Consider the following 23,084-nt stretch of genomic DNA (forward strand, 5'->3'; position numbering starts at 1 on the left):
TCACACTGGGAAAGGACTTCATACTCACTACCCCTGTTCTTAAAAGAAAGACACAAATAATTTCAACAGAAATTGAATAGAAATGAATTGCATATTACCTTGATAGAAACTGTAATGTTGGCAATATTCTTTATACAATCCAAGAGAAAGCATACGCTTGCATTTCAAAATACACTTAAGTGCACAGATTGACTTGTCCTTAAAGGATAATGCTGTGTAAGTTTCTAAACAGTTAAAGACACTCTTTACAATGCAGATGGATTTAAATACTTTCTACCAAGAGCAAGCTGATATATTGTGTATATCTACTTCATTAGCATATGATACACCTGCTGACTACTACTGCCAGGTAATGGACAATTAAACAGAAGAATACCCTTTTTCGTGTCTTCTCCTTTAAAAAGGGCCGTATAACTGTGTAGAGGGCGTGGATATACCATGGCTGATTGACGAAATGTATTCCTCCAAACCGAGCTGGAAAACTGTCCTGTATGTCACAAAAAAAATACATACAATGTGAGTTGACTCAACAGAAGTTGCACATGCATCAAATAATTTTTTTTAATGCTGAATGCTTTCATTTTAATAATAAACCTTAAACAAGGAAAAAAACATTGTTCAAAACTGTGTCCTCTCAGTTGAGTTCCAATCTTTCACACCAAGCACCAACACACCTGTGGTGGTTTGACCCTGCTTGGATGCCAGGTGCCCACCAAAGCCACTCTATCACTCCCCCTCCTCAACTGGTCAGGGGAGAGAAAAATATAACAGGCTTGTGGGTCAAGCTAAGGACAGGGAGATCACTCAACATTTATCGTCATGGGCAAAACAGACTTGACTTAGGAAAAAAAAATGTAATTTATTACAAATTAACTCAGAGAAGAGTAATAAGAAACAAAACCAAATCTTAAAACACCTTCGCCCCACACCTCCCTTCTTTCCCGGGCTTAACTTTGTTCCCGATTTCTCTCCCTCCTCCCACTGAGGGGCGCAGAGGGACCGGGAATGGGGGTTGCGGTCAGTTCATCACACTTTTGTTTTCTGTCGTTCCTTTCTCCTCAAGGGAGGACTCCTCACACACTTTCCCTGCTCCAGTGTGGGGTCCTCCTCATGGGAGACAGTCCTCCATGACTTCTCCAGCGTGAGTCCTCCCACAGTCTACAGTTCTCCATGAATTGCTCCAACACGGGTCTCCTTCATGGTGTGCAGTCCTTCAGGAACCGACTGCTCCAGTGTGAGCCCCCCTCACGGGGTCACCAGCAGCAAACCTGCTCCAGCGTGGCCTTCTCTCTCTCCATGGGCCACAGGTCCTGCCAGGAGCCTGCTCCGGTGCAGGCTTCCCACGGGGTCACAGCTTCCTTCAGGTATCCACCTACTCCGGTGTGGGGGCCCTCCACGGAGTGTAGGCAGTCATCTGCTCCACCGTCCATGGGCTGCAGGGGGACAGCCTGCCTCACCATGGTCTTCACCACAGGCCGCAGGGGAATCGCTGCTCCGGCGCCTGGAGCATCTCCTCCCCCTCCTTCTTCACTGACCTTGGTGTCTGCGGGATGTTTCTCTCACATATTCTCACTCTTCTCACTTGCTGCAATTACTGCTGTGCAATGACTTTTTCCCCTTTCTTAAATATATTATCTCAGAGGCGCTACCACCGTCACTGATGGGCTGCCTTGGCCAGCAGCGGGTCCATCTTAAAGCCAGCTGGCATTGGCTGTATCGGACATAAGGGAAACTTCTAGCAGCTTCTCACAGAAGCCATCCCTGTAACCCCCCCACTACCAAAACCTTGCCACACAAACCCATTACAACACCCTGGACAGAATGATGAGGAAGCACACTGATACGACTATGGTATTTGAATAAAGGCACAGCATTTCTAACCTCCAGAAATGCCTTAAATATTTATGATTTGCCCACAATCCATCTATACAATATATTTTTCTCTTTTCCAGTTCTATGGATTTTAGTGATTTTTAATAGTAACCATCTCAACCCTCCCAGTGTCACCGAAGAGCGCTAGAAATGTCCCCTTTTTTTCCATCTTAAAAAGGAAGTGTAAATCTAAACTACTATTCAAAATGTCTCAAATATTATCCATATTTCATAAAACTGAGAATGCATTAAACATTATGCATAAACTGTTACGCAACATCCATGACAGTAATTCTTGTCACATAGTCAGGGGCCTTCTGGGAGCTTAAATGTAAGGATAGCATATCTGCATTGAAGCAATTACTTTTCTTTTTTCTTGCTAAAAAACACAAGGGGCAGACAACTCACTAGGAAAGATTCTGATCTGCATTTTAAATTTCTAAGTCAAGAGAACATGCCAAAGGGTTTGGCAGTTCGAAGAGGGCAGCCACTCTGTCCTGGAATACTATTGCCAAATTCATCGCATGTCCTCATTTTGTCTTTGCCTGGTTGATCATACACATAAGCAATGCAATAAGCTGCTGTTATCCTCTATGTCGGCTAGAGTTACAGCACTGAGCAAGGAAGAAAGAGGTGGAAACAGGCCTGTAAATTGACACATCCCCTTTAGTTTTCATGCTTTAGTCACAACCTTCTCTATGTTTAGGTATAGAGACTTACTAAATGAATGGCTTTCATTTGGACCCTTATTCAACAGGTGGTCCACTCTAGGCAGTCATGGTAGTCACTTCGATCAAAACCAGGTTCCTCACAGCAGCAGCAACTCCTGTTTGACAATAAAGCTACAAACAAGGACACACTTCCCAGCTACACCTCCTCCTCCTGTGTGGATGCAGTAAAGGCACCTCCAGGTCTGTCAGTGGCATCAGAGGCTCAAAAGGAGGCAACCAACGGTTAGACGGAGCACTCTGTGCAAACGGACATACTTTGCCTCCTCTGCAGACAAGGCAGCAGGCTGTACAGAAGCAGTCAACAGTCTAGATATAATCCACAGAGCACCATTTGAAGCATACTGATCTAAGGTCATACAACACAGAGCAAAAAAAATGGCCAAGAAAAAATCATAACCTATATCAACCCATCAAGAACTGTCAGATAAGGAATGCAGGAACTACAGGAAGGAAATCTTTCATGAAATGTTTCCAGATAGGAATATACTTCGAAAAAGTGCATGTACCAAGAAGCCTCCTTAGTTCTGCAAATGTGTACGGACCTGTGGGAATAATGAAGCCTGAAGAAGTCACTTGCTCCTCTCAAAAGTATCATTCAAATACTAGCACGCACTCCTAACCCAGGGGGTCTTTACATCAGGGTGCCACCTGCCTCCAAATTGCAACAACTTGGTGGATTAACAGATGAAATATTTCCCATCAAGGAGGCAATGCCTTAACAATAATCTATAAGGATGATGATACCTACAGCACACACCACTAACATCTGGCAGGCCACAGCACAACAGTCAACGCAATCAACAGTCTATTTCACAGATTTTCTCCAGAAACATTTGATTAGCAACAGCCTTGAAATGAAACAATCCTATTGAAAGACTGTGCTACAGAAGCCTGATCTTGCTAAATGCCTAGTTCCTGTCAGCGCTGACTAAATGTCAAATAGGATGGTTGATAATTTGACATGTAATTCACCCTGTTCGATATCATAAATCCCTGAACACCATTTTGAGAAGAACCTCTGATGTACAAAGGGTAGTAAATTATGTGCCTATCACAGTAATCCAACGAATCCATTAGGAACGATAGATCACCAGATGACACCTTAACCTTTAGTTGCAGGAGACACCACTCATCTACAGAAGGTTGTGTTTATTTGGTTTATCACGGTTGCTGCTCCAGCAAAGAAGTCGCATGCAGCATGCCACATGCCATGCACAGAAGAGCATACACTAGAGCTGCAGAAAACATCTTTTGCTAGCTTAATCTAGATGTCTTTGAAGATATCGTCAGAGTTGACTCTGCAACGGTAACTGTGTTAAGCCTCATGGTGGTCAAACTCTTTTTATAATGTAGGCACTATGGAAGTCAGCAAAGCCAACCAGCCATTCCTGGCTGCATGCCTTCTTGCATGATTTTATAAGCTTTTAAATGAATACAAGTGCACCAAAACTTACACACACCAAGTTCTGAAATGTTTGTTCTTTATTGATCAAAATATGTTTCACACAGAAACTGAGGACAATTGTGAATTAGAAGATCTCAATTGGCAAATAGCCATGCACACGCACAGAGATTCAGAGCAGCAAGCCAAAGGTATTTGTATTCTACTGTGGGCTCAGAATGGATGACTTGTCAATACTCAGTACCTTTATAAAGATCTTAAATTTCTAGCAGATAAAAGGAGTATCTTTAGAAAGTCCCACTTTGACACTTTCACTCTCTTTTCCTGCACCCTGGAAACCACTTACATGGAGGATCGTGAATGTATGTGAAATGATCCTCAAACAGAAGATGCCGCTTGATATTAAAAGCCAATCTGTCAGAGGGTTTTTCAGCAATTTTAAAGGCATTTTCCAGAACTGACTAAAAAAGTTGGATATTTATCAATTTCTGTGACTGATCTGAGGTGCCTAAATTCAGGAGCACTTTCTAAGGTGTAATTAGGAACCCCTAAAATTTGGGCCCAGAAAGAGAAAGGGTGATTTGGTCAGAATGACCCTGCATTGTACACAATGCTGGGACTAGAATTCAAAAGCTGATCAATGCAGATCCAAAACCCAATCTCAACAGCACCTGGTGATAAAATAAAAAAGTTGAATAAGGAACCACAGCTGCTGAAGAAACAAGTGTCTGAAGGTTGCCTGGCTCTTCTCAGGTGTATCTGACTTCCACATGGGGATTTTCCAGACAGATGGCCATCCTACATGGCAGATAGGAATTTCTTCCAAATCACTGATTCTTGTGGGTTTTTACATAGATTAAGTCACAAGCATGGTGGCAGTCACAACTGCCTCTGTAGACATATTGCACTTCAACAGAAAAGCCTGTAACCTATGAATTCTGAGTAAAAGGAATCCCATGCCAGAAAACAGTAAGAAATGGAGATCAGCCATAATGTGAGCTGAGCATCTGACTGGACAAGTAATAAATCTGACGGGGTATTACTAAACCACTAAAAAGAACTAATTATATATTAACAATGTGTGGATTTTTTTAGCGCTCCAAATAACCTCTGTTTGTGCAGTGGAACACAACCTAAGTGTGTCCCTGATGAACACAGTTTGGGACATGTCTGAGTCACAGACACAGGCAAGCAAGTAGTTACTATTAGGGAGCACAGTCCTTGTGATACAAGGCTCGCAAGTGACAATTAATAGTGGGCTGCCAAGGAAGAGGCAAACCCCTACACTACTGTCTGCAGGAGTGGGCAACTGACAGTACAAGGCAGTAATTGACCTCTCTTCTAACATCTATAAGCCAACATTGGAGAATAATCCCAAGCAAACTGCCTCGCCGGGTTTCCATCTCTGATGACATGGCTCTGCTCACTCACAGCACAGCAGTTTTACCTCTCTGCCACACATAGTTTATACAACCTGTCTCCAGAAGCTTCCTCTCCAAAGACCCAGCTGCTGTTGCCTGCTACCACTCTTGGCACGTGTTAAGAAGCCAGGTTTCTACTCGCTGGGCACCACATCCCACCCTATGCTGGGCACCACATCTCACCCTATGCTGGGCTTGGCCATCACCTAAGCCAGCTCTCAGGATTTCATAGAGGGTCCCATTCTCTGCTGTGGCCAGCAGAAACTCTTACTGCACATGTAATAACAGCAAAACCAGTATATGGCATTTTCAGCAATACCTAAGAGAGGAAAGTGCCAAATTCCTCCTGAAAATCAGTGTGAGTCTCTCAGTGGTGTCAGGACTGTTATCATAGAGACAATAAAAATGACCCACCTTTTTCATCATTACCAAATGCACAAAATTAAAGAACTTCTTAAAGCCCAGAGCATTCTCCATGCCTTGGGTATCGTGTCTACATTTAAACCTCTGAAGTCTACTTTTAAAGAACTACCCCCCCCCCCCCCCCCCCGGCTGAAGTCAGTACTGGAGTCGAATTTGTTTGTACAGCTTTTAGAAGATGCTGGGACCATTGTGTGCCCAAAGGTGCATTGGCAGCCCAGCCACATCAGGGCCTCACAAGCGTGCTGCACGTCACCTGTAAACAGCCCATCTGGAAACACCTTGCGACACACTAACACTGCGAGAGTGCTTGGGCACCTATGCTTCAGGGTTATGTTTGAGGGCTTGCTGTCCTTATGAGCAGTGAAACTGTTTTTGTGGTCAGTCTAGAGGCATCATTCAAAGCACTGTCTAGACAAATATGATGAACACACTCACATGCTTTACTTAAGGCTGTGCTTGAGCACTATGATGAATTCAGGCCTTAGCATCTGCAGGCAACAAGAGGCTACAGAGTCAAAACTGTGAACACTGTATCTTCATAACAAAAATTACGAGTTCAAAGATAGCGGAATAAATTATTAATATCTCAAATGTCACTTAAGAGTTATTCCTGAAGATAATAAATTCAGGTCTCCTCTAGCTATTCCAAAAGTCAAGCACTTCATGGAGGAAAAAAAAATCATTACGATGAACCAAAATAGTATTTTCATAATGGAAAGCTCCACTAGAAAGACAACGAAATATTCTGTCTGATACAAGATGCAGCATGTCTAAACGTAATTTTTAGGATGTTAAAGAGGAAACTATGGAAAAACACTGAAAGAAAAGGCTCTGATTAGAAGGAATATTTGACTTCATTAGCACTGCAAGAGTTGAATTAGGGTAGAACCAAGGGCCACTGCTATCCACATCAGGAAAGTAAACCCAAGTCTTGCACCCAAACTGTAACTTTCACTGAAGGTATGAAAGAATGAGAACAAGGCTTTCCTAACACCAAACTTCCTGCAGGCATCCATCCATGACAAGGGTAATAGCAATGTCTCAAAAGAAAGTAACTTGTGTGTCAAGGCTGATCACCTGTGCTCAAGGCATGACCTTAGACTGGGACCATATCCAGTGGTATGGTAGCATGATAAAGAGACTGAAAAGTGAATCTGTGGAGCCTAAAAGAATTTGAATTATTTTGTTAACGAAAACAAATACTGGAAGGCAGATGCTATCTATAAACACACTAGGGAGAATAAACAAGAAGTCAGGACAGACCCTTTCAAAAGAAAAGACAATGTTGACACCCAAACAAAGGAGAAAAAGCTCACCATGAAGACAGCTAGACTGGAAAGTGGTAGACAGCTTTGAATCATCAAACATCCACCAAGTCGGCAGGGGGGGGGGGGGGGGGGGCGGGGGGGGGGGCGGGGGGAATAAGCAACCTAACTCATTTCGAGACAAAAATTACTAAATTATGAGGAAGCTAAGCTTCAGGTTGTCTGTAACAACAGGACACTTCACCTCTGCCCCTCTGTGTTAAAGCTCTTTAGGGTTCAGATCCAAAAAGATTTTCAGGTTTCAATGGCAGTGAAATTTTGCTTGAACCCTGAAATAGCTGCATTAATGATTTCCCTCTGTAGGACTACAAGGCTGCAATACTGTTCTCTCCTAGCCTGAGCTGTTCTTTTTTATTAAACAATGTTGAACCATTTCTAAGACAAACAAAAAGTGCCCAAATAAATTTTTGTTACTATGTTCAACCAAAAGAGCACTACCTAAAGGCAAATTAACATCATTCAATGACATTCCTACAAAATAAGACTTAATTATCTAGAACTGGATGTTGTCATTTTGCTAAGAATGCAGTGAAGCAATTTGACTTTTGGCAGTCCTCCTTTTCATTTCTATTAGTCATTTTATCTTACAGCTCATATAGAAATGCGTTAAATTGAATGAGATGAGAAAGAGAGAGATGGTATCCAACGAATGAGAATATTGCTCTTTTTATTGAAGTATCTGTTTTAATCTCAAATAATCTTCCATCTTTCATTGCAATATGCTACTCATAAAAATTATATATTGGTTAAATTAATTAGCTGGCTAGGGATTTAAAAGCCATCTGACCACATGTATCTGCATGTTTATGTATAAATATAATAAAATAAAAATCTACAGAGATTTTGTGCTTCCACTATTTGGATAAAAAGCTGAGATCAGTCTCATTTTTTTAATTAGATGGTCTTGATAAAGAAATTGTTTTTATAAAATCTCCCATTTTCATATGAAATTACTTTATTTTTGCAAATTAACTTCAAGAGGTTTTGGCCTGATTTTTGTAAAAACTGTAATTAGAAATTGTGTTAAATTCTTTTAGCAATTTTTGCTTGTTTTGACAGCAGCTTGGGAGTTCTGGGTATTTTTTTTCCTTAGCTCATTTGTTTAGTTTGAACCTGGAAAAATGAAGGCTTTATTTTTAAAGATGAAATGAAAAATGGTATTTTCCAAATTTAAGACAATTCTGTTGCTTTTTTAATTCTAACACTTCATTTGGAACGTGAGATATCAAAAAGGGGAAAAAAAAAAAACAAAAAAACAAAAAACCTTTTCATAGCGTGATGCTCTTTTCCAAATTGGCAAAGCCAGAAAAACAGTACGAAAGATGGTAGAAGTAGGTTCTTCTCTATTATTTTTCTTTCCTGTGACGAAAATCATTCTTTACAATAGGCAATTACCAGATGGTGATTTCTTCTATGAAAATTCCCATACGAGAAAAATAATCCATTTTCCAGGCAGCTTGTGAATGTCTTATTAGATTAAGATTACAGACAAACAGAAAAAAAACCACTATACTACAAACTGCTGTGCATAAATATAGTAACAATACTTTCATAATGCTGGCGGAATAAAAATAATGTGGGAAATCGCTGATCATAAATATGCCATATTCAAATTCCTGAAGGCAGAAGTCTTTGGCCAGGGACTATATAGGAGGAGATGAAATGCCACACCAGCATCTCAGCTTGTACCACCCTTGTCCTGAAGTCACCCTCTATTAGTCAGTGAGGCTATCCTGATGACCAAACAGCCCTTGGTCTCTGCAGAAACCACTGACCACAGGATTACTGTCATGATGCTTTTCATCATGCAGAAAGCCTCCCAACAGCCCTGAGGCCATTTCAAAGAGGAGCATCAGTAGTTATCAGATAGCATCCCCCCCTTGTGCCTGACCACTTCCAAATGTGAGTAGGCTAAACAGCACCTCATCTACAATAGCCTTAGGGGAGCTACACTTATTTGTTCTGTTTTATTCAACCAAAACGTGATCCTTTGTGCTATCTCATATTTCCTTCATAGCAGAAGGAAGGAAGGGAAACCTTAGAATAATGTTAAGACAAGGACTGAAAGGAACAATGACAAGGCAGAAACCATAGAAATAAAAGTGAGGAGCAGAGGAAAACAGGAGAGATTAAATTAAAATTAATTCAGGGAGGGATATACCAAAATTACTACAGTGCAGAAGAGAAAAACATATTCATCATGTTCCTTTTCTAGCCCCTCTTCAAAACTTGCAGAGAAAGGCAGGGAAAGAGAAATGTAAAATATTCCTACGTAGAGGACCCATGTTTTACACTCACATGTCAAGATTGATTTTGCAGACCTAAATTCAAATAGGGTAAGTAAACACCAAATCTTATGCCTTCCGTATAATTTCTGCGTACCATCCCAACTGACAATTCTCCACAAGAACCAGGGCCAACCTATAGATTTTTAATTCTGCATTGGTTTCAGCCAAAATTTGCAAGAAGCTACTGATGTCATCTGACTATCCTTAGTGGTATATCAGTATACCTCCCCTGGCAATGAGATGCACAGGTCTGCAGTGGGTGGGGTGAACAGAGGCAAAAATGCAAGTTTCTTTGTTGTGGCAGCTTTCAAACAACACTGCATAGCTTTGCAGTGCCAACAACTTACTGACTTAAAAGATACCAATTCTCCAATCAGACTACTCACTTTTTTCCCTGGAAATGGAGAACTTCTAAACTGTTCCGTACAGTTTTATTACCCAAAGCTCCTCCAAAAATGCAACTCAGTTTCCAATAGGATGCATTAAAATTGGATTACCATTTTATCAGTTTCAATTTACAATAATACAATAGACTGAAAACTGTAGTGATTCAAGAGTTATTTCATGAGCTGTATGCTTCTTCATACTATGTGGAATCAATCTCTATCACTGCAGCAGGCACTAAGAGCAGTAATCGTTTTAGTCATCCAATTTTAACCTGTCACTCTATGCAAATGAGAGTCCCGAGAATTGAACTGAACTGTAAAATTGGAGGGATAGTGATTTAAGAAAAATCAGCTGAGGACAGGCATTGAGATCTAGAATGCAGCATAATTAAGCTTTAAATTACTGCGGAAATTGAATAACTGGCTTGAGATCCATTAATAAGTATTATATTTTATTAAAAGTAGAGGTATTATGAACTATGCAGCATATGAATTTTCAAGAGGTCAGTTCCCAGCAGTGCAAAACTATTTCCAGTTCCAAAAAGTGTTCAGATGTCTTTGTTATAGTACAGAATTGGAGGTTTATTTCAGCCTTTCAGCTTCAAGAAAGCCTCAGTCTGAACTGCCCAGCTACACTCTACCTTTACAAAGGCGCTTGAAAAGACACAGTTTCCTATGAGGTAACTCCACCTCAGCTTCTCTCTTCTTCTGCACTCCTAAATGACTGCTGGTGGTACACACATGTAAAATGCTCCTGGGAGCCCAGGGAATTTCAATATTGTTTGAGGAAGAACTGTCATTCTGGTTATTACTCTGGAGGATCATAAATCACTGTTGTTGAATTCTAACTTCAGACATCAATCCCCTGTCTTTTTAAAGCCTTGTAAGCACGGGCTGTCTCTGTGTTAGCTGCTACGGAGGAAACTCTGCCAGTAAAAAACAGAGATTCACAACAACTGGGCAAAAAATAATTATTTGTTTTACTATACATATCTAGGACAAAGCTAATATGTTTATCGTGTTATTAGGATGTTTCAGTAATAAAGAAATGTGATGGTAGAGTCTATCCTGAAATCATACTTTCAGAACTCTTGAAAATTCATATCCAAGAAGTTGGAAGATCAAAATCAGAAATGCAGATGTCTTCTCGCTAAGAGAAAAAAGGAACCCGTGTGAATCTCTTCTCAGCAATAGAAAAATAACAGTAGCCTCAGCCCATGTTACATGGATACCCACAGAAAAAGAACTGAACTATGAAAACATCCAGAGTGCTGGGTCCAGTGCTGGGCTCACCTGTATGAAGCAGACAGGGACATACTGGAGTGAGTCCAGTAAAGGGCCATGAAGATGACTAAGGGATTGGTGCATCTCTCACAGGGCAGAGGCTGAGAGAGCTGGGAATGTCCAGCATGGAGGAGAGAAAACTCAGGGGGATCTTATCAATGTGTATAAATACCTGAAGGGAAGGTATAAGAAGCCAGAGCCAGGTTCTTTTCAGTGGTGCCCAGTGACTGGACCAGAGGCAATGAGCAAAAATCAAAACACAGGAGGGTCCTTCTGAACATAAGGAAATCATGTATGAGTGCACAGTTCTGAACAAGTCAGACACTGATGAAAAGTACGAAATCACTGAGATTACATGAGGTCTTTTTAGCTGATATTTTCCAAGTACACTTCACTTCCCAAAGCTGTGCTACTTTTGAAGTTTATCATCAGCCAAAGCAACCAATGTGATGACACATTTCTCAAATGAAATAAAAAACTGATTTACAGGTAGATGTTAATATTTACCCTACGTAATGTACTCAAGCTGCTTGGGTTGCTTGAGATCACTTATCTTGTCATTGCAAGTGACTGCCAAAAATGTGCAAGGCTTACGCCACCTAAACGAAGGCTGACCTTACTTGAAAACCCCGAAGCGTCATGCATCACACCCTCTGAACCACAGTTTCAAAACTTAGCCACTGCCAAGCTCTCTGCACAACACTGAACAGGCTCAGTTTCCAAAGGCTGGGAATGAGCGACTCCCCTAGTTCTGTCTTGACACCCACCTGCAAACCCAGCTTTTCAGAAAAGTCACAGAGGGCAACACAGGCAGCTCACAGACCAAGGAAAGCCTGCAACACTCAGATTAACTCCATTCATTTACAAAACCTCTAGGAAAGAAATTCAATTTCCATTTTGAGACTGACTGTTTATTGCTATGCTCTTAGCTCCACCAACCTAACAAAGGGCTGAAAGTATGTCTTTTTCCAAATATAGCATAGTTTAACAAAACATATTGCTGTTGCATATGTAACATCTTCAAATGTTTGTAACTATAGTTTGTAAAATGTTTATTGCTCTACTGTTAAAAATTATTCAAATTGTAGCATCTTAAGTCCCATGCAGTATACTAAAACAGTGTAACTTATTTTTTACAGACAGCTTAAGAATGTGCATAAAAAGATCCTACTTCCTTCTCCTTCCTTTCTACTTTTCTGACTTCATCGCCTTCTGATTTGCAGCCCTCTTCTAAAGAAAGGCTTAAAATTTCTGCTTTCTTATATTACTGTCACTCCAATGTTAGTGGTTGATTAAATCAAAATTTTCAAATTAAATGCCCAGTACAGGGACGATGACATACGGTATGCCTGAACGAACTTAATGGAAGGGAGAGACACCCTGATGGCTGTCACTTGCTTCCCATCCATCAGCACCATACACTGCACCATGCCATGCCATCCGGCACATACACACAACTGTGCAACAATCATCCACTTGTCATTCACGCTACAGCTGCCCTCAGAAGGAGCCTGAAAATACAGAACTCCTCACTTCAGTGAAAGTATCATTAAACATTAAACCTTAAACAAGCTTCTACCCCTGCTTAACTGAACAGTCAAGAGTCATTCCTCAGCAACTAAGAAAAGCAACATATGACAAGCTGAAGCAAAATCAGAGCCAATGTTAATGTAAGTAGACGTGGCCTTTTCCAACCTGTCCATTCGCAAAGGGATGCTGTTGTTGAGGGTATCTGGAGAACACGTCACAAAGCTCTCGCACCTCTACAAAAAACAGTGTAAGCAAGCAAAATCTTCTGTTAGGTACTAACAGGTGTGGGTCACAGCAAGAGACAAATACAGACCCAAAGTGTGCAACGTTTGCTAGGCATAAGGTACTTTCAACTGCCAATGAACAGAACTGCATATAAATCTAAAAATTATGTGTAGAATAGAGCGTGTGTCTGTGTCTGTGTCTAAAAATCATTACGCCTCAAACATCAAATTAATCTCTTAAATAATTTATTACCATGGATAATTTGTCAGATTCCAGTAGCCTATTCACTTTAATTTAAAACAGATTCAAGAGTGCAGACTATCATCATAGGATAAAAAAAGGAAGGCATTTTCTATATAGGAACCAGAATCTGTTCTTTGTGTCCTACTGGTAGATCAATTATGTATTACAGCTGCCACTGCTTGACTTTTAATCCACATTAGTTCACAGACCTTGAGCAAACTTGATGTTACCATATTAAAAAGGGAAAGCACTAGAATAAGCTATACAGACAAAGAAAGGCAAACAGATAAAGCAAGTGGCCAATTAATCAGCCAAATGCCAGGAAAGGAGAGACAGGTTGCCTACTGCCAGCAGATAATTCATTTAAATTCCCTTAAATGTAATAAATGCCATTCCAATAACCATAAGATCATTTTTAATATGTTGCATTGTTACCCCTCATTTTGGCAATTCAGGCAAAGCATCTGCCAATGTGCATATATGTGTACATTGTAGTACTATAGATCTATAATACCTGTTCTCATCCTGAATGAACATTTCGAGCCACATTCTAGATATCAGATAGCAGCTTTATGCTTGGCCATTTAAAGATCTTGGCTGTGTATTTATTGAAACAGATAATTTAAAGCAGTACTTCAGTCAGCTTTGCTCATTTTGGAGCCCAGCTGACAAATCTTCACATGTAGCCAAAGCATTAAAAAGTCTTCCATTTTCTGAACTTAAATTCGTGCATCAACATATCAACTACAACCTTTCAGCACTAAAATTAAAAGCAGCATGAATATTTAAGTGTTTTGTGATAAGAATGCAGTAGCTAAATCTGCCAGTATACAAAAGGCAAAGACAACCTTAGAATTTGATTTCAATGAAACACAGGATGCAGGGGAGGAAGGAAGATGTAAAAAAAAGGGGGAAAATGATCTCAAAATGCTTGCTAGCTATTACTACTGCCCTAGGAGCTGTAGTTTGAGTGCTCTAAGCTTCCATTTCCTTACAAAGACAACATTATTTGGTTGAAATATTTTTCCTACAGTGCACAGTAGTCTCTCCTGGAGACGGGAACAGATACAGCCTAGAGGTAAATGGGGACGTGAGGTGTCTGAATGCTCCATTCAATATTAGCAGCCTTCCCAAACTGAAACATTTCAGTTTGACCCATTTGATACTTCTCTATGAAAGAAAAAAATGTCTAGAAGGGAGACACTTTACATAAACATTTTTATTTAGTCTTGATGGAAAATTTGCAACTCTTCTTACAAAGGCTGTAATGTCAAAGGTTATAAAGTTTCTGCTTAAATTTTTAAAAGAACTACAGTGCCCTTGTACTTCTGCGTATGACTTTAGCACCTTGGAGCTATACTAACAGATTCCACTCTATTATTTGCCGTGATCATACAAAATGCAAGCTTATGCCAGGATCAGAAATTGAATTTCATGCAGATCTGATGTGGAGAGTTATGTGATGAAATAAATCACAGATGAGCACTGTCTGTGTGTCCCAAGATGCCCTTAGTATTCAAACAGATTGCTTTGTTATTTTGAGCTGTTACACTGCTAGAAACTTCATCGCCCAGTTCTGTGACTGTGACAGACCTCACCTGCGAAGCAAGGTCATGCAGGTTAATCTCCAGGAGGAAGGCACAGTGCTGCAAAGCAGTTGTTGGCACTTCAGTAACTGGTTCCTTTCCTTTGGACTCTGCTCTGCCCCAAAGCTCCAGCACAATTGAACAAGATTGGTGTGCTCAATGGAGCTGCCAGCTTTCAGCAGAAAAAAAAGCAACTGAGGTCTTGACCACTTCTGGTTGTATAAAGTCCCATGGTGCCATTGTAGGAGCAGAAGCATTAACCCCAGCGTCTTGGTCAAATAACAACTTGAGCAATCTCATTCTGCCTATCTAAATTCTCTCTATACTTTCAGCTGACTCCAGCATTTTTACTACAGCATTCAGCTGCCTCAGAGTGTCACCAAACATTGAAAAATACCAAACATGACAATTTATTCAATGCAAGATGTGATCATGTCATCACCACAAACATTTAACACTGAGGAGATCCATAAAAGTTAATGGTAAGTGGGTCTGCTGAGCTCAACTCTGTGACATTCCAGTTCTGCTCCACCAGTCTGCAAGGGTGAATGCAAAGCTCCCCAAAGCAATGTTCTTCACATACAGCTCACTCACTTGAACTCACTGTGGACTTGCACTAGTTTGACTGCATCAGGTATACTCCACAATCTCTGACTACAAAGACAGACCTTGCTCTACTAAAATGTACCATAAGAAATACCAAGATACATAAAATAACATTTTACAAAACCCAAGCAGCATCTATACCGTGCATTTGACAGCACCCAGAAGCATTCATGGAGGAATGCAGGTCAAAGCCACCTAGCACTCTTACAAACAATTTGGAAGGTAAGCAGAAATCAGGCACCATTTCCAAAAACCTCTTTGGATGTAGCTATCTGCTTAGGTTAACAAAAGCATTAATAGCCAGGACACAGCCACTCCAGCAGTAGGGAGCAGCCCTGGACATGTCTAGTTTGTTAGTACAGACATAGTTACACTGTCTTAGAGACATTCTCCACTGGCAGCAGCCCATTATATAACAGCAAGGAACCCACGAATATATCAAGTAATTTTAAATTATGATGCCTCATACAAAGCAAACATATTCACTTTCAAATGTAAGCTATAGACCTTTTAAATTCTATTGATTACACAGATTAAACCTTTTAAATACCACTAATTAAACAGAGACACTACTCAAGCATTACCAGGTCCATTGTGTAAACACATATTGAGGTGTCTTGGGAGCCGTTTCAATCCACTGTAGTGACCCCTATCGAATAGCTTTTTTTTTTAATGAAAATTAGTATCACAGAAATGCTTCTGTTCATATGGTCTCTTGTTGAAACTTCTGTTGTCCACATTCTGTATAGTCTGAAATAGCTGCAAGATATAAACAATTCTCTGAGCAAAATATTTATAATTATTACTTTCTTATCCATCAAGTCTCCAGCATCTCAATTCCTTTCCTACAGCACTGAGCAACATACTGTCGTATTTAAGGTAAGTGTTAAGTAAGTTCCATCCATATTCCCAATAACTCAGCAGGTAACTCAAAAGTTTCAACCTTAAAAGACTGGGATCAATAACGAAATTGGTACTTGAAGAAAGTGAGGGAGCAGAAAGAGCCCAGCTCTGAACATGGACTGCAAGTGAGGGACACCAGTGCTTACTGACCAGCAGATCTGGTGCGAGCAGGCAGCTACAGCAACATAACTAATTGCTTCTGAGCAGCTGGACTCTGCATCAGACAAGAATCAGGCCCCATCTGATTACACAAATAATAAACCCAAAGTAAATAATAATCCACATGTAAGGTTGTAAATGTTGACACCAACAGCTATTTCTGATAGTCTTAAAGAGTAATTCATCTGGGCTGTGAGATTCTCCTTTTTCAAAACGACACACCTGTCTGGAAACATTTCTCCACTACTGAGTATCTACTGAATGCTTTTTCTGTATAAAAGGCTTTATAAGCATAATAATAAAAACCATTTATCTTCTGTCATCAGCAGGGTGAACAGCATGGCCCGAATGGGAATAGGATCTAGACTAACAGAGAAGCTGAATTCATAGTAAATAAATAATGTGATCAAGACCTATTCATGGTTTTGTATTTCACAGAAAAAAAAATCAATTTAGAAATATTTTATTTTTTCTAATAAAGCTCTCCCTCATTGTGTATTTTGGCACAAAAGTAAATACAGATGTAACATGTTCACAAAAAAAATAAATTATTTTCTAAAGTGCTATTGTTAAACAAGTCATGACATTAATACAACCCAGCATCAATGCAAAAGGCTTGCAATGTGCATTCCACCAGAGCACAAAGTTTAGGAAAGAAAAGCACTGTGGCATGATTAGCAGGCTGTATATAGATTTATACAGTCCACATAAAATATTCTTCCCTGATCCGTATCTATCACACTAAGGTGTGTTTTTCAGAACTGCACAAAGCAGTAAAAATTACAGATGCTATTTACTATCAAAGCATGTGCACAAGTAAGTGCATCATCTACCATTGCTGCAGATGAAAAGTATTCCCAGCAAAGACCATAGTGCGTTGCCCTGTACATGGCTCCAAGCCAGGTAGAAAAAATATTTTTTTTCTTCAGATATGGGATCTGAAATAATGCCTGAAGCAAGAATCAAACCAGAAGCCAAAATTTTGAAATTCAAGCAAGTAACTCTCTGTCCAACCTGGCAGGCCTCGCTTTGTTTAAATCTGCATCAAACTGACACCAGATCTGGTGATCTGGACAGGCAATCGCCGCCAGCTCTCCGAAGCTGCAGGGCTTCAGGAGCGCAGGAGGCTGCACCAGATCTCACAGGAGTCTGTAGATGGGTGTAGGGGGAAAAAAAAAGCATAAAGACACAGAAAGACTCCAGCATTACAGACAGGAAAGTTCACACCTCTTGCACTGGAGCATCTTGTCTACCTGAAGAGGATGGAAAAGCATGGCAAAGGTTTGGATCAGTTTTGGTGAAAGGCACTTGCGCACTCACTGCAGGTAACCTTTCAGCCTTTTCTGCAAGGATGGAGAGCAGTGTTCACTACCCTAAATGTGTTAACTAGAAATGTGACTGTTAAAACTAATTAAAGATGTTGAGAAGCTAGGTTTGACTCACTGTTATATAATACTAAGGGAAATGAGATCTATTTTAGGACTCTGAAAATGAGGGCAAAACAAATGGCACACACAAACATGAACCTCTGTCCCCGAGTTCCACTCCACAATCTGGACCTCACCTGCCGCTGACACTCACCTGTTACCTGGGGAACAACCCAGAGATTTGACCTTCCACAACCAGCTCCTCTAATTGTACTCCTGACATTTTCTTGCAGTGATGACTCCTATTTTCACCCCTCCTTCTTTTCTTTAGCATATAAATGCATTACAGTACCTTTCACTGTAAAATAACTCACTGTTCATCTCATCTCTATTTTACTGTTAATGCTGAAGAAACAGGATGCCCTCAGCTGCTGCGTTACCCACTTTCTCTGCCTCCTCCCCAGTCCCCCCATTCCATGCAAACAGTGTTGTATGTCACCTTTCACCATCCCAAAGACATCAGCCCTTATTCCCTGCTCTCTTCCCACTGAATGTCATCCCTGGAGAACTCCCTTTACCTATGTGCATTTCACTGTCATCCCTGTGCCAAAATGCATGTCTTTCCATTTGTTCTGTCTTCCACAGCCAAGCCTCACTCATCATATACTTGGCTGAAAGCTCACTAGCAGCACTAAGCTCAAATTCTCTCAGTTTCTATTTTCTGTAGTCTTGCACCGATCCCCACAAAGCACTCAGCTAGTAAACTCACATCCTTGGGATTCTCTGTAAAGTTCTGTTCTCCTCTAACACCATGGCTTTCACTGCAAGACCAACACTTACCATGTCTTCCCACACACAGTGTTGTGGGGAACCTGACCCCTTATCTTTACTAGTCTACTGCCACACTTTTTGTTGCCTAAAAATTATGCAATTTAAAGGTTGGTCTTTTTTGATCAATTTGGATTTGATAAGTCCAGGGCTGTGAATTTCATTCCATGTTGAAAGGATCAAACTCAAGAGAGAAAGGACGGGAACACATCTTCCACCAGTAAAAGCAGAGAAGGAAATAATCAGGTTGACACTATCTGAGTGGCCAGAATTGCAGTCTATGTGAATCCTGACTGAATCTGACTGAATCCCTTTTTAGCTTTTATTGTGTGTTCAAAAGAAAGTCAAGCTTCTGAAAAAGGAGGGGTGGGAAGCAAGCAACACCTAGCCCAATGTGATGCACTAATTTTGAAACCATCTGCTTTGCAGCAAAACAGGTGTCCTGCAATACAAGACATGAATCAAAGCAGATCATGCCCAGGGTTCCTGCAGAACATGGAACAAAACAAGTTATCCTAAATCAACGTCCCCATCAGCCCACAACTGAAACAAGCTCCAGAACACCAAATAAAAAGCCGAATGGCATGCCAGGGCTCCGCTCGCTCCATCCGGCCTTACCTCAGGAAGTGGGACAGATGGTGCCAGTGACTCAGAAGAATGCCAAAAGGCTCCCATCTCACAGCAATAACCTATGCCCCAGCCCTGAGACAGTCTGTCATCCATGCAAATGGTACTTTTCAAGGACATAAATGTGAACTTGGTGCTGGTAGGAAAACACGACAGAATGGTCTCAGGGACAACTTCTCTTTTTGCGACCTGGGCAAAGAGAATTCTACTCTGCAGTTTCACCAGTGTGCTCCCACGTGTGAGAAGGAAGGTTCTTGGGAAATAATGCTTGGCAACATAAATTACAGCTTAGTGTACTACTTTTGACTAAGTTAAAATTGTCAAAAACCTTTCCAGGAAGGAAAAGCCTCAGGGAAAGCATAAAAGCTTTGTAAGCAATACTCCATGACTTTAAAGGAAATCAATCCCAACTTTAAAATCTGTAGAAAAACCACCAAACCCTCCAGATTCTGCTTTTTATTTTCTGGTTTTTCCAATTAATGTATTTGTAAAATAAAACAAAGCAGTTGTAGCTCTGTTCCCTACTGCTTCTTTAAAATCTTTTGCGTTTCCAAAGTGTAAAATTATGGCTTTCCCATTTCTAGTGTAGGAAAACAAATATGAAATTGCAATTGTATTTCTTTTCCCAAAAAGCAGCCACACCACAGAGAGAACAAACACAGGGAAGCACTGTCTCAACATCTGGTTCCAGTCACGCACCAGAACTGATTTAGGACAAGGGAACAGGGGCCAGAACTTTGCATTGGTACACCAAGACCTCAGCAGAAAAGAACTGCTGAGAAGACCTGTGCCAATGACGGTGATGGTATTCTTAGAGCCACAATGCTGTAATGACATAAGCACATTAAGGTTCATGGGGAAGAAGAATTTTCTCTTATTAGACAAAATAGCACAGAATGAGACAGTTACATATTGAACCAAACTGCCATTCTGGGGGGTTTTCCACAATGAAAGATTTATGTGGCACCTTTATGTCCCTTAATAGTGACTCAGACACTTCTACTCTTCCAATCTCAGCTCAGTGCACCAAATGCTCAGGAGCTTGTCAGTCACAACCCAGTTTCCATTTGCCCTCCCAACTCAGAGTAGTTTCTCAAAAGGCCCTCCTAATCCACCCTGCTTCACATGGGCCCCAAATTACTCTGCCCTCAGACCCTTTCTCTTTTCCCCATGTGTCAGCCTGAGCATGAGTTCAAACATCATCTCTGTGCTGGTAGCTCACATGAAGACTTCTCTTCTCCAGCTGCCTCCTGTACAATAACATAAAATCACAGCCTGTTCCTCTGAAATATGTCCAGCTGAAGCCCAATGTTCCTAGAAGAAGAGCTGCTAAACTTACCACCCTTACCTCCATCCTCAAACACTGTGCCTAACAAAGCCAAGTCATTCACCATATTCAGGACTCGATGTCATATTAATTTTGACATCTCCCGACCCCCACACATCTCACCTCTGTTTACATCCTGCAAATTCTTCTTTCATGGTGTTGTTCAGACAATGCATGTGGCTGACAGAGTGTGTTCACCAATGCAGGAAATTATGGGTTTTTCCCAAAACAGAGCAAAGCCTTCTTTTTTTTTTTTTAGAGAGGCCATCAGTGCTGCAAATGCATGGTTTTTTTCATCTCACTCCTCATGTCTGCTTTCCTAGCCTGTGATTTAATGAAAGATTAAAGACTAGCTTATGAAAGTTCACCACGGCAACTGCTGATGTCATTGGGAACTGGATTCCCAGTTGGAGCTTAAAGAAAGATGAAGACCATATTGATAATTGACAATATTTCTGACATTATTCATCTAGCTAATTAAGCCACAACTCACTGCCACCACATATGCTCAAAACCGAATGAACAGAAAACGTAGCACCAATAATATGCTTAGCTATTGGTGTTATATAAATTTAGCCCACAGCAATCAACTGTTCATGGAAGGTATAGACCATTTACTCCTTTCCCATTCAGCAGCTGAAAAACAGAATTATTCATGCAGCTATTTCATGATGCCATGCCTTTGATTATCCTACTGAAAAAAAATATGTGCATTCTTACTCAGAAAATGAACCTAAGCACTGTATCACACACGCTGTAAAATGAAGCAAGGTTTTTATCCATTTAATTGCAAGCACATTTAAGCACTGAAGGAAAGGAGCCACACACTACTAGCTTGGACAGCTTTGCATGTAAGGCACAAGTAGTGATTCTCCCCCTTGCTATGTTTGCCATCTTTTTTAGAAACCATAAAATTTTTGTGTATGTTCAAACACAAAAACATAAAGCACATTTAAATTCACCAAAGTATATGTGTGTTCCCCTTTTGGCTCTTTCTGAGGCAAGTTACAGTTAAAATGCCTTTATGGTAGTGTTGTTGCTTGCTCCATCCTCCTACAGCAACCCCAAAGCAGTGTACTGAAAGGCAGTCAGCCCCATGGCATGGAGATACACCCAGTAAAGCAGAATACCTGCCACAAAACCAAAATTCTCGGGGATGGAGCATGGAGGGCTGTTCAGGACTTTAGCAGATATCATGAGGAAAAAATGTAATTAGATGAGAAAGTAAAGATCCGTTAGACAGCTTTAAGAAACACGAGCAATGAGTACAAATAGTTATGCATTGTGTATCTACTATGATTACAAGCATTTGGATGATCAGAATGGAGGTAGACAGACCATTTTCTCCCTGCATTTAACTGAAAACCCTGAGACCTGGGACCGTGCCTGAGTCTTGGACACACAGCCAAGAGACTGCACAGTTCTGCTACACAGTGTTGCTGCCATCCTCAGGGAGGGACATCAGAGCTCATTACAAAAAAGCATAAGGTTGTCAAAGGGGAGCTCTTAAAAGAAGACATTTACAGTTGCCATAAAACAATTCATCAAGATTTAATGGAACAGAATATCAACAGGATGAAGAAGCAAATACATAGTAAGTCTCACCTTGCAAGTAAGAAGCTGCTCAGTTTGATTTCATTCCTACTATGTAAAGCAAGAACATACATGGTCCAAGCTGTTCCCATGGATCGTCAGATGGATGCATTCTTAATTGGCTTTCCATACAGCTCTCTTTAAAGGCTTGAGTGCTACTTTCATTTGATACTGCATTGATTTTCTCTGAAGTTTCCTCCTATCATGGCTACCCTGATCAATTAGTGTGCTATAAATAGAGTGGTCAGATTCCTTTCACTGGTCTCATTAAATTGCACCCCTGCTGAATTTCTGTGGAGAAAAGAATTGGATCATACTGATAGCAATAGTATGAAGATGCCATCAGGTTTTCCAGAGAAAATCAATTGCTCAATATTCCTAACAAAAAGCTTTAAGCTTTGAAAAGCATGACCCAGTGGAGCTCCACTAATGCCCCTATGTCAAATCTTGCTTGCAATTCTGCATCTCTAAAATCTCAAAAGATAAACAGCAGGAAAATAAGTGGTTAAGTGGCTCATCCAGTTCCTCACTAATTCATAATCCCTCATCAGTCATAACTATTTAACTTCATCCCCTCATAATGGAAGTATGTTGCTGCAGGTATGTAACTAACACATATAATTCTTCTGGAAAGTGGAGTAAGGATTCAAGGAGGAACGCAGTCTCAAGGCACATTTGGTGCCTGTCAAAGTCACCATGTAATGGTGGTGTGCTTACTGATTAAAACTAGAGGGGACTGATAATACCTGTTGGTGTAATATGGGCTAATTATTGTTGGTGTATGTCAGCTACGACTTCAAAAATGTTAATATTTATTTTGCAATGGTATGGCAGTGTAGATTTTAAAAATTTGTTTTAGAGATGACATTTTACTCAATGAGATTGGAAACAGCTATAAAACAGGAAATGGAATTGTCTACTTTGAAATAATTTCTGTCCTCTTTTCTCTCTATTAAGC

General features: G+C 40.5%; 1 protein-coding gene across 1 annotated transcript in view; it reads right to left on the reverse strand.

Moving 5' to 3' along the window:
- CLVS2 (clavesin 2) overlaps positions 1–23,084 on the reverse strand; it is a 53,220-nt gene that overhangs the window by 7,508 nt on the left and 22,628 nt on the right. The window contains exon 3 of the mRNA XM_086461254.1: positions 377–487. Coding sequence (XP_086317380.1) covers positions 377–487 — 111 coding nt within the window. The remainder of the gene's footprint in view (positions 1–376; positions 488–23,084) is intronic.

Source organism: Leptosomus discolor, chromosome 2 (genome assembly GCF_034619465.1).
Source record: "Leptosomus discolor isolate bLepDis1 chromosome 2, bLepDis1.hap2, whole genome shotgun sequence".
Taxonomy (NCBI): Eukaryota; Metazoa; Chordata; class Aves; order Leptosomiformes; family Leptosomidae; genus Leptosomus; species Leptosomus discolor.